Genomic DNA, 13,215 nt, shown 5'->3' with positions numbered 1-13,215 from the left:
CAGGGATGTATGGTGGCATTGGATAATGGGTACCGGTGCTGAAAACGTTTGCTGGAGCATTGGTACCAAATAGAAAACGTTGCTGTTGCTCTGGGAAACATCCTACCTGGCAGCAACGATTCTAAACAAAAAAAGACATAATTTTCTCAGAAAACGGTGCTTCAAACCCATACATCAGCAGCACTGTTTTCTCATCTGCAGCATCGATGCCAAACATATACTAAAACTGTAAAATATATATGCAGGTTTCTAACTTTTCAATTTTCACCAAACACAACATTTATGATTTCCATAGGAGACCCACGTTACAGAGTCAAAGCCTGTGTGAATACCCTTGCAATAGGCACACTATAGTAACTGTGATTGTTGGTGTTGATGCTATATGGGTGATCATTTTAGAACGACCCGGCCCAGCCCACACAAGCAAGAGGTGGAAGAAAGGGGAGTTGTAGTGTTACATTGTTTTGGGCAGGATATTGAAGATAGTCAACCATTTTGGCCTTGTTCGCTTTTCGATAAGTTACTTACCTAGGTAAATGTAGTTACTTGGATAAGTTTTTCTTGGGAAATACTTACCCGCGTAATTGCATTTACCCATGTTCTTTTATTTCATGTAAATAAGGCAATGACCATTTTAGCCATAAAAATTCATTATTAAAAGGGGCATTTTTGTCCCATTCAAGTGTTGGCAACTTTCCCCCTAGGTGAAAAAGTTATTTACCCACTTAGATGATGGGGGTAAGTGGTACCCAGGAAAATAAACTTCCCTGATCTCCACATAAATCGAAAAAAAGAACATGGGATTTTTGGTCAATGGGAACCAAAATCCCATTGACCAACTTGCTCCCCTCTCAAAATCTGAGAAAAGAACACCCCTTTGAGTGACCTAATTGCCATTAAATCTATACTATTATTAAAAGTGTGAATGAGAGTGTGAAACTTTTGTTTGACTAAAATACCCCCATTTTTGAATTTGTTCATAATTTGAATGACCACTTTCCTCCTCATTTATATCTCTCTCATTAAATCTTATATTTAAAGTATTAACTCCAATTAACATTCATTGAATCTTGTTCTTGATTAGAATACCCCCTTTTTGAATTTGTCCCATTTCTAATTGTGAGGGCACAAAATGTAATTTGAACTAGTACATTTATTCTTGTTCAAATTTCTATCATCAAATCTTATATTTAGTGTATTAACTCACATTCTCTCATTGAATTCTATATCTAAGTTATTCTTTTAAAAAATAAATTATATCAATTTGATTTATATCCAATGATTTTGTAGATTTAAAATACACGCTTTTTAAAATTGACCCCAAAAATGAAATTATTCTTCCATCTTGGTGGCAAGTATGCAATTCAACCATCTGGGTCAAATGGGTCAATCCATGATGTAATAATTAAATAAAAACTTTTAAAATAGAAATAAATAAAAATATAGAAATATTTGCATATCTCTTATGTTTTATATTAATCATATAAAAGGAAAATAAGAGTGATAAATAATAATTATTCTTATTAATGTTGGAATGAAATATAAATTTAAAACCAACTTAAAAATATATTTACGTGGTGGAAGTCAACAATTCAACCTTTTGAGCCAAATTGTCAACCCTTGATATCATAATTAGGTAAAAAAAATGAAAAAAGAAAGACAAAAAACACAAAACATTATGTAATAATACAGAAGTTTTATAAAAAAAAATTAAGCACTCATCTAATATTTTATATAAATCACATTAAAGAAAAATAATTGTGATAAAAATGGTTGCTTTTATTGATGTTTGAAATAAAATATAAAATTTAATACTTACCCAAAAATTAAATTGTTTTCCTCATAGTAGGTAAATGGTTCAACCTTTTGGGTCATGTGTTAACCCTTGTTCTCCTTATTAAATAATAAAAATAAAAAGAATTATAAAATATAAAAAATTATGAAAAAATATAAAAACATTGTAAAAAGCATTTGGACACATCTCTAATATCTTATACTAATCATATGAAAAATCAAATATGGCAAACAATTTTTTTAATTTTTTCTTGATAATGGAAATAAAACACAAAATTCAAAACTAACTCAAAAGTGAAATTGTTTTCCTTTTCAAGTCAAATGTGTCAACCCATGAAATCATAAATTAAATAATAAAAAAATAAAAAGATATACAAAAATATATATAAATTATGTAGAAATCATTTGGGCACTCTAATACTTTATATTAATTAACCATATTAACAAAAAATAATTGTCACAAAGAATAATTATTTTTATTGATAATAGAAATAAAATACAAATTTAAACCAACCTGAAAATGTAATTCGTTTCCTATTTGGTGGTGAGCCAACAATTCAGCATTTTGGATCAAATGTATCAACCCTTGATGTCATAATTAAATAATAATAAAAATTAAAAAAATGAAAACACACAAAAGTATAAAAATACAAAAAAAATGATAAAAAAACATTTGGCACATAGATAATATTATTTTTTTATCACATTAAACAAAAATAAATGTGACAAAGTAAAAGTAAATTTTAAACACATAGAAATATAAAAAATTATTAAACATTTTAAAAACATATTATTTAGTATCATTGTCTATTAAAACTTTTAAGATGAGGTGGTGAAAAATAATTGAAGGGTTGATATAAAAGGAGGGTCCATATATAAAATGCGAATTAAGTAATAAGGTATCAACCGAGCCGTCCTGAATCCTGATCAAGCAGTACTGGTAGTGTTTGATAAAAAATGGTGAGCCATGTGTTTATTTGTGAACTGAACGGCGCACCAATAATCCTGATAGAGCTGCTCACATCAATCTCGCATACAGTCATGCATACACATTGAGCCGTGCATTAAGGAACCTATCTCCCAAAATCAAAATCCCCCCGGGTCAAATGCTGATACATAAGAACTCAAAACAACGAGAGACCTACGAACAAGGAATGACCCCTTCTGTACCGCTTTTGACATCCCTGTTGAATTCTCATAAACTGTTTTTTACCCTCTCAAATTTGGTATTGTTGTTCTTCTATGATTAGTAAATTTATAGATCCTTCAATTCCCATCTCCGATCCAAAACTGTGTTTTTAAATTGAATATATGCGCAATACATTCATGCACACACTTTCAGAACTTTCTTATTCTTTTCTTTTCTGAAGGAGATTGGTTGGTTTATAGAGAAGCAAACATGCCAGCGGTGATAGTTGTAAGCGGCAGGGAATTTCAGGAGTTCGAAGGGAAGTTGACGTTCTATGTGATCCTATGTGCAATTATTGCAGCCTTTGGAGGTTTAGTGTTCGGTTACGACATTGGAATTTCAGGTAAGTATATATATATCATCAGTCATCGCTTAATCGATCAAGTGATATCATTAGTCATCGCTTAATTAGTTAAAAATTAAGGAAGTGGAAGAATTAAATTAAGGAGCTAAAAATTAATGATTTCTGATCTGTAAACTTTATTATATTCATTTCTGAGTAGATGCATTATGTTGTGTTAATTTATGTATATTTTTTAATGGGATTACAGGTGGAGTATCGTCTATGGATGATTTCTTGGAAGAATTCTTCCCAGCTGTATATCGTAGGAAAAAGAGCGTTCAAGAAAACAACTACTGCAAATATGATGACCAGTACCTTCAGCTCTTCACGTCATCCTTGTACCTTGCTGCCCTTGTAGCGAGCTTCATTGCTTCCGAAGTGTGCACAAGATATGGACGGAGGCCCACCATCATGATTGCGTCCTTGTTCGTTTTGATAGGAGTCGTTCTGAATGCAGCTGGTACAAATATCGCCATGTTAATTATTGGAAGGATTTCTCTCGGCTTCGGTGTTGGATTTGCTAATCAGGTTATCTCCTCTAATTAATTAATTTGCCAATCTGTCGATCGGCTTCTCGGCTGCATGAGTTTGCAGAGCTAGCGATCGAGCCGAAGAGTCGGTCAGTGAGTGAGTATAGCTAATATATATTTACGAAGATAATCAACCCATAAAATTTGCAGGCAGTTCCTCTATTCCTCTCAGAAATTGCTCCCGCCAGAATCCGTGGGGCGCTCAACATCCTCTTCCAACTCTTGATAACAATCGGCATCTTGATTGCAAACCTGGTTAACTACTTCATGTCGAATGTCCACCCTTACGGATGGAGAATCTCGTTGGGCCTGACAGGTGTACCAGCTATTATTCTGTGCTTGGGTTCTTTGGTCATAACAGAGACCCCCACCAGCCTCATCGAGCGTGAGAGATTCGAAGAGGGGAAAGAGACGCTAAAGAAGATCAGAGGTACTGACAACGTTGATGATGAGTTTGATCAGATTCTAGCTGCTAGCGATATGGCCCGACAGGTCAAGAGTCCATACAAGAAGCTCATGAAGCGCTCTAGTCGGCCACCATTGGTCATTGCTATACTCTTACAGATCTTTCAACAGTTCACTGGAATCAACGCTATAATGTTCTACGCACCCGTTCTCTTTCAGACGGTCGGATTCAAGAACGACGCTTCATTGCTCTCATCGGTCATCACAGGCCTTGTGAATGTGTTAAGCACGATGGTTTCCATCTACTTGGTTGACAGGGCCGGCAGGAGGGTTCTGCTCCTTCAAGCATCAGTTCAAATGTTCATTACACAGGTGATCCGCCCGGCCGATATGATTATCAAATTCAACATTTTATCAATGAAATATGATTAATTCATATATATAACCGAAAGGATAGAAAAAAGATCTAGTGGTATCACATTCACATAATCACATTTGTTTTCTGACGTAGGATTTGTTTTCGATATGTTCACTTGCAGGCTATAATTGGGGCCATTCTAACGATGGACTTATCGGCTACAGGCAGCCTTGGACGCACTGAAGCAGCCATTGTAGTGGTACTAGTTTGCTTATTCGTTATGAGCTTTGCATGGTCGTGGGGACCTTTGGGATGGTTGATTCCAAGCGAAACCTTCCCTCTGGAGACAAGAACATCAGGATTTGCCTTCGCTGTGAGCTCCAACATGCTCTGTACCTTCATCATAGCACAGGCTTTCTTGTCCATGTTGTGCACCATGCAAGCTGGCATCTTCTTCTTCTTTGCCGTGTGGATACTGATCATGGGCTTATTTGCCTTCTTCCTGTTGCCTGAGACAAAGAGCATTCCTGTGGATGAGATGACCAAAAGAGTTTGGAAGCAACATTGGTACTGGAGAAGGTACATGGGTGAAGATGATCCAGATGAAGATGTTAGACAGCGGAAACTTGAAATGGGGTCTTCTTAATTAATCCTAAAAACCCTACGTGATGGGTCTCCCCTTCATCACTGCAAATTGCAAATCCCCATTTGTACCGGCGGATTTATTTTGCACCTTCTTTCTTAACTCTTGTTTAAGAAAAATGTAATCTCCTTTAATTGGAGTCTTATCCAATAATCTCTCTTTCTCTCTCTTCATTATTTGGAAAGATTTGTTGGATATTGGACGGTGTTGATCCAGAGGATCCGCTCTCTCAACTTCCTAGCAGTCCTACTCCTACTCCTACTCGGGAAGAAATAAAAATGGATAATATGCGATTTTAGTGTTTTTGGATTTGTTAGAAGATACGTATACGATAGACCTAACTAAGAAACCTTCCTAATTCTATAGTTACTCTCTTTCTCAAAAAAGAAATTAAGAAACCTTCCTAAGTGAAAGGGAGAGCCAAGGAACTAATTAAATGACCTTACCATAATAATCCATCCATTCGTCTCTTTTTCTTTTTAATATATATATACGATACAATTCTCCACAATTAACCCCACCTCTTCTTCCTCTTCGTCTTCTTCCTCTGTCTCGCTTTTTGAGAAGCAATCATGACTGCCACCGAATTTCAGACTGTAGACAGCGGCAACCTGCCGGAATTCAAATCAAAATCCACTCTCTACGTGATAATCTGTTATTTTATTGCGGCTTGTGGAGGTCTTATGTTTGGTTACGATATTGGGATTTCAGGTACTCCACTCCTCCCCTTCTTCTTCTTCTTCGGATGAGATTTTGCAAAAATCAAGTCTGAGATACAGTGTAGAGATAATGATGATATGATCTCGAGCAATATACTATCGATACAAATCTCCATGATCCATCTATTCCTCCATTAAATCTAAAGCTGTATTTGGTTTGAAAGAAAAGATGGGGAAAGGAAGGGAAAGATAAGAAAACCCATACAAGGTCTGCACAGATTTCCCTGCCTTTCCATTCCTTTCCCTACATTATCCTTCAAACCAAATATAGCCTAAATGAACGCTGAATCTCAGAATTTCTGCACTAGAAATATATAGAACTATAGATCTGGATATATATAATGATAGTATTGTACGAGTAGCAACCAAAAATTCTGTTCCTTCTCCAAAACTGTGTCTGCCCTCGTACTATGTCAAGACGGTAGGGTTTAGGGGTGTCAATTGGACTGGATTTGGTCCAACCCGATCTAGTCCAATGTGAGTCCTTTATAAATGACTAGTTTCAATCCAATCCAATGAATGTTTTGGATCAATTTGGACTGGTCCAATTTAATGTCTGACTTGTCTATTCTATTCAAATTCATTTTGATTTAGATTGGTTTAATGCAAACCTGGTCCATTGACACATATATTCTTGTCTTATATCAATGAATCAGATATTGGCTTAATCCAACCCGATCCATATAAATTTGTTACAGATGGACCAGCTTCAATTCAATTTAATAAATATTTTAGACCGGATTGGTCCAATCCAATGTCTTGTTGGTCTGTCCAATCCATCCAAATTGATTTTGGACAGGATGGGTCCAATCCAAAATCAGTCTATTGACACTCTTAATAGGGTTCACAGTCAATCAATCGGATTCAGATGAGGTAGGCATGAAGTTGTAAGCACGTTCAATGAGCACTTGTCAATTTTTTTGACACATGTCCTTTAAAATGCCCTCACCCACCTTTGAAAAATATTAATACCCACTTTTGATAGTTGTCAAAATATTTATCAAGTGCTCATTTAACGTACTTACTTTGACGTGCCTACTAAATCCAATCTCCAATCAGTCATAACAGACGCCACCATATTAGGGTCAAATCCAAAACAGGTCCATTGACACTCTTGTGGATGATGAGATGGTGGTGCTCGTCGGAGTTATTCCCACTAGCCCCAAATCCCAATGGTTAATTAGCATTAATTATTTTTCTTAAAAGAAAAAAAAATTATTACTGCATATGTTTCTTTCTTATATTTCTTCTTATATTCCTATGTGTGAGCATATATATACAGATTTATGGATCAATTGTCTTCTCCCTAAGACATGTGGCTAGGCTTCCCACTCAAAAACAGGGACTATGTAACGAGTGATATGGCCATATGGGGTCTGCTCTAGGTTTAGCAGCAAACTGGCCATCTCGATACTTATGGGTTATTTGGTTTTTCCTCAGAAAATGCCTTTTTTCGACCCTTACTCCTCCCATTCTCAATTAAAGCTTTTACTTACAATGTAGGCCCTGTTCGTTTTTCGGTAAGTTATTTACTCGTGTAAATGCAATTACATAGGTAAGTTTTCCTAAGAAATATTTACCCAGGTAAGTGTATTTACCCATGTTTTTTTATTTCTCAAGTAAAAAAGAAAGAAATTACTATTTTAGCAATAAAAATCCATTATTAAAAGAGTTATTTTTGTCCCATTCAAGTGTGGAAAGCTTTCCTCTAGGTGAGAAAGTTATTTACCCACCTAGGAGATGATACACAGGAAAACAAACTTTCCCTAATCCCCACATTAATCTGAAAAAAAAAACATGGGATTCTTGGTCAATGAGAATCAAAATCTCATTGACCAACTTTCCCCCTCTCAAAATCCAATAAAAGAACACCCCCTTAATGATTTACTGCAAATTCTGTTTGTTTTAATATCATTGTGCTGAGCATTCTACAAAGTTCTGAATCTGAGAAACATTTTGGTTTATCAAGATAAAGTCCAAATTTATCAAAAATTGAAGAGGCTTGGGATTGGATTCTCTGATATGATATGATTCTGTAAATTAGGGTCATTAATTAACACAAATCCATCTTTTCTCTCTCTCACTCTGCTCCACTATACTATGTTTGGTTTGAAGGAAAAGGAAGGGAAAGATAGGGAAACCTATACATGATTTGTAAATGTTTCCCTACCTTTCCCTACTTTTTCCTTCGAACCAAACACAGCCTAATTGAATGAGAATAAAACTAATCATATCCTCCCCCCCCCCCCCTTGGTTTGGTCTTGGTTTTAGGTGGGGTGACATCTATGGATGACTTCTTGGAAAAATTCTTCCCGACCGTTTATAGAAGGAAACTTCAAGCCCACGAGGATAACTACTGCAAATATGATAATCAATATCTTCAGCTTTTCACATCTTCTTTATACCTTGCTGCTCTCCTCTCCAGCTTTGTTGCATCGAAGGTATGTTCCATACTTGGGCGGAGGCCAGCAATGATGCTCGGATCAATCTTCTTCCTCATTGGAGCCATCTTAAATGCGGCAGCAGAAAACCTGTTGATGCTAATCCTAGGGAGGATTCTTCTTGGCATTGGGGTTGGGTTTTGTAATGAGGTATACACGAACAGTTACGTAATTTTCTCTTTTGTTTTTAACAGATTTAGTATCAGTAGATCATCTTCAGCTGTTATACAAGTTGGAAAGACCTGATCCCAACCTCTTTATGAACACTCATCTGCAATGGCTTCTTCATGACTTTTGCAGGCAGTTCCTCTATACTTGTCTGAAGTAGCCCCAGTCAAAGTAAGGGGTGCAGTGAACATAATGTTCCAACTCTTCGTTACAATCGGGATTTTTATTGCAAATCTAGTAAACTACTTCACTTCGAAGATGCACCCTTCAGGCTGGAGAGTATCTTTGGGTATTGCAGGCGTACCAGCCTCTGTTTTATTGTTGGGTTCCTTCTTCATTACTGAGACTCCCACCAGCCTCATACAGCGTCAGCAGCTTGAAAAGGGGAAAGCAACACTTGAGAAGGTGAGGGGTGTTGTGGATGTTGATGCTGAGTTCGATCAAATTGTAATTGCTGCAGAGAAGGCCCGACAAGTGAAGCATCCATTCAGAAAGCTCATGTCCCGCTCAAACCGACCTCCGCTGGTCATTGGCATTCTGTTGCAGGTGTTTCAACAGTTAACAGGAATTAATGCTATAATGTTCTACGCTCCGGTACTATTCCAGTCCGTCGGCTTCAAGAACGATGCTTCATTGTTCTCCTCGGTCATCACTGGGCTTGTGAACGTATTAAGCACCATTGTCTCAATTGTACTGGTAGATAGGTGTGGAAGGAAAGTTTTACTTCTTGAAGCTTGCGTCCAGATGCTCATTGCACAGGTATATTGATATAATACCCAATAAATATAATTTATAGACATTTTTGTTAGATTAAACGACCGACCAGCTGATCAGGATTGTGTGTGTGTGTGTGATGTAGAGCATAATAGGGGGTCTCCTAGAAGCGCACTTGAAAACATATGCAGACACACTTGGACGAGGGGAATCGTTTGTGGTGGTGTTTCTGGTGTGTTTTTATGTAATGGGGTTCGCATGGTCATGGGGACCTCTGGGTTGGTTGATTCCAAGTGAAACCTTCCCCGTGGAGACCAGAACAGCAGGGTTTGCTTTTGCAGTTAGCTCCAACATGCTCTTCACATTCGTTATCGCGCAAGCATTCTTGTCCATGTTGTGTCGTATGCGGGCTGCTATCTTCTTCTTCTTTGCTGGGTGGATCGTGGTCATGGGTTTATTTGTGCTCTTTCTCTTGCCGGAGACCAAGAAGGTACCCATTGATGTCATGGTCGACAGGGTTTGGAAGAAACACTGGTATTGGAAGAGATTCATGATGGGTGATGGTGACGACGACGACAAGCACAGAAATGTAGAACTTGGGTTATAGTTTATGATCGGTTCCCAACTTCTATTTATTTTATTTGTTTTTGTTTGTGGACTGGACAAGTAGTTACTTTAACCCAATTAGCACGCATAGCTAGACATGTTTGATTTACCAGTATTAATTTCAAAGTTGTACTGTTTTAAATTTGGGTTATGAAGTGGGAATATTACTATGCTATGTGGGTGGTGCATTGTTCTAAATCTAGTGGATCTGTTGGGTTGGATCTAAGTCCATTATATATTCAAAGGGAAAGGAAAATTACAAAATGAAAACAAAAAGTTTGATGGGTTTGATATGTCTTGTGTTTCTTTATGGGGCCCTCATTAACTCATTTGGGCCTTGGACCTAGACACACCAGTTGGGCCCTTCCGAGCAAACCCAGGAGGCCCTCGGGCACCACATACACTTTCTTTAATCTTTGTGGATTTTGCACTACGGAAGCCTCTAGTTTTACCAGTATTGATATATCAACTCTATATTGATGAGGGTAGAATGTGGGTTTGGACCGTCTGGTGAGATGAGGTTATCTCCTGAAATGAGATTAGTCTAGACTCTAGTAGGCTGACAGTGGGTCAAACTGCCCATATAATTCAGTCTGCATATGTCTAGATCCGACTGGGGGACTCTGGGCCCTGTTTTGCAAATACAGAAGTTATAGTTGGTTGGTGCAGGATCCAACCATTATTTTGGTCCACAAAATTCAATTAAAATTGATAAAGATAGAGGGTCTTCTTATTTATCATCCTCTCCAAATTATGTTCTTCACTTGCTACACTTAACCCTTAGAAGGCTAAAATTGTATACAGTGATCTTGGTCTGGATATGGGTGATGGTGTAGAATTCAGTCAATTCACGGTTATTGCACATTACATCTTTGTCCCCATTGTCATATCATGCAGTTCTGATTAATTGATTTTTTAATAATATATTAGCAGGGACCCGTGCGATGCATGGGAAAATCTGAAAGATTTAATAATTTTATTTTTCATTTAATATTGATTTATAAAAATAATTATTGTTAATTGAATATGAATAAATATTTTTTAATAAATTTAGTTTTATTAATAATTTATAGTAATTTTAATAATTTTTATTCTTTTTATTATTTTTAAATGAAATTTTGATTAACTTTAAATAAATAAAAATAATTATAAAAACTAACATTTTTATTAATTCCACTAATAATTAACAATTATATAGGAATGACAACGGGGTGGGTTTAGGGCAGGGTACCCCATCCCTTTCCCTGCCCCATAGTCAAGACACTTTACCCCACCCCCGCCCTGTCCCCTGTGTCACGTGGGTTCAGGGCAAGGTAATCACTCCTCAATGTCGGGCGAGTTTAGGGGCAAGGCACCCCACTCCGAGGATCCTCGAATTTCCCTGCCCCGTCCCCAATATTGGGCGGGTTCAAGTTGAGGTGTAAATTGGGTTGTGCTGGGTCAGCACGACACGACCCGCATGTGACCCGCACAAACTGTGAGTCGTGCCATGTTGGCCCACGAGGCGTCCCGAGCCATGCCTCCCTCCTCTAGGATAATTTGGGGGTCGGTTTGGCACGGGACCATGCCATGCCGTGGGTTGGGCAGGTCCATGGGCTGGGCCTTGGGCCAGGCCATGCTACACACTAAGCCAAGCACAAGGCAAGTTACCTGCTCCCCATCTAAGGTTTTTAAAATTGGACCAGATAGGGAACCGTTCTGAGGTCCAATGGTCCGAACGGATGACATGTTTGACAAAAAAATTAGAAAAACAAAAAAAAGGACAAAAACGGTTGTCTAGGTTGATGGATCGACTGCTCAAGTCAATAGTTCGCTAACCAAATAAACAGTTTTTTGACAAAAAGCGGTTTTGAGGTGAAACAGTGTCCGGTTCCCAATTTTTTTGGTCTAACCATTTGATTTGATCTAGTTTTGAAAATACTATCCCGTCAACCCAATATTCAATTTGATGATAGAAATGATCAAAATGATATATTGAGTATCAACCACATGGTAAATTTCTATTATTGTTGATTGAAAGATTTAATACATTTCCATTCAGTTGGACCTCAATCCCCATCCCCGACCCCGACCTCGATCGGGGATTACTATTAATCCTCGCCCCCGCCCTCGCCCCGCCAAAACAATCCCCATCCCCAGCCCCATTGGGTCGGGGAAGTCAGGTCCCCGTCGGGGATGGGGAAATTGTCATCCGTAAAAGTGTGTTCTAATAAATGACCCTAATAGAAACACATAAGAGTATACAATTGTTTTATATTTTTAACTTTTTAAATAATTAATAATTATTCATATTTTATATATTACTTATAATAAATGTTTTATAATACAATAATAATAATAATAATAATAATAATAATAATAATAATAATAATAATAATAATAATAATAATAATAATAATAATAATAATAATTAATTTCAATTAGGTTTATTTATCAAACTGATGAAACCAACCAACCCAATTAACTCGACCCGAGTTGGTCGGTTTTCTAGTATTATAGGTTGGCTTTGGTTAAAAAATTTCCCAATTCAACCAATTTGGATCAGTTCCACTTCAGCCATTTGTAAACCGACCAAAATCGAATGACCTAACCATGGATATATATTAATATTTTATATTTTAAATATAATTATTAATATGAAAAAGTGGGAATTTTCCCATATTTCTTAGTCTAAAATGTTTAATATCATAAATCTATTTTTTAAATTTATTATTTAAATAATTACACTATAATTTTTAAAATTAAATTAAATTTTTAAGTTTAAATCTTTTGAACAGACTGACCAAACCAATACAACTTAAGTGGGTCAGTTTTCACAAAAAGTTAGTCGATTTCAGCTAACCAACTCCCTAACCTGACCAGGTCAATTTGGTTGATCAAATAGCCTACGACTACATTAAACCAACTCATGAACACTCATAATTTCAACTAAATTAATAGTCTTATCTCTAATAAATAACAATAGTTTAATCTCCAATAATTATTGAAAATTTTTAGCAAAAATGCACAATTATTGAAAATATATATAATGAAAACTACAATAATTACAAAAATACAATAAGTATGAAAAATATATTAACTTAGTCAATAAATAGAATAATCTTCAATAATAGTTTAATCTCTACTAAATATTAACCAATAACTTATAACATAAATACAATAAGTACAATAAATTAAATTTAAAAATTTCACAATAGCAATTTAATCTCCAATAATTATTGAAAATTTTCTATTAAATAACTAAAAAAAATATACTTATACATACTTATTGAAAATACATTTATCACAAAAGACGTTAAATATTA

General features: G+C 36.2%; 2 protein-coding genes across 2 annotated transcripts; both read left to right on the top strand.

The window, feature by feature from the left end:
* The first annotated feature begins 3,094 nt into the window (after positions 1-3,094).
* Positions 3,095-5,438, top strand: LOC104596659 (sugar transport protein 6-like). The gene is made up of 4 exons (XM_010257915.2): positions 3,095-3,326; positions 3,535-3,854; positions 4,007-4,633; positions 4,801-5,438. Exons 1-4 carry the CDS (start codon positions 3,194-3,196, stop codon positions 5,263-5,265), a joined length of 1,545 nt encoding a protein of 514 aa, XP_010256217.1. The 5' UTR covers positions 3,095-3,193; the 3' UTR covers positions 5,266-5,438.
* A 320-nt stretch (positions 5,439-5,758) lies between these two features.
* LOC104596660 (sugar transport protein 8-like) lies at positions 5,759-10,175 on the top strand. The gene is made up of 4 exons (XM_010257916.2): positions 5,759-5,973; positions 8,253-8,572; positions 8,723-9,349; positions 9,450-10,175. The coding sequence occupies exons 1-4, from the start codon at positions 5,835-5,837 to the stop codon at positions 9,909-9,911; spliced, it is 1,548 nt and encodes a 515-aa protein (XP_010256218.1). The 5' UTR covers positions 5,759-5,834; the 3' UTR covers positions 9,912-10,175.
* The last annotated feature ends 3,040 nt before the right edge of the window (positions 10,176-13,215 follow it).

Source organism: Nelumbo nucifera, chromosome 1 (genome assembly GCF_055504915.1).
Source record: "Nelumbo nucifera cultivar China Antique chromosome 1, China Antique-T2T, whole genome shotgun sequence".
Lineage (NCBI taxonomy): Eukaryota > Viridiplantae > Streptophyta > Magnoliopsida > Proteales > Nelumbonaceae > Nelumbo > Nelumbo nucifera.
Note: the sequence above shows the minus strand (reverse complement) of the source record. Positions and strands in the feature narration are given on the sequence as shown.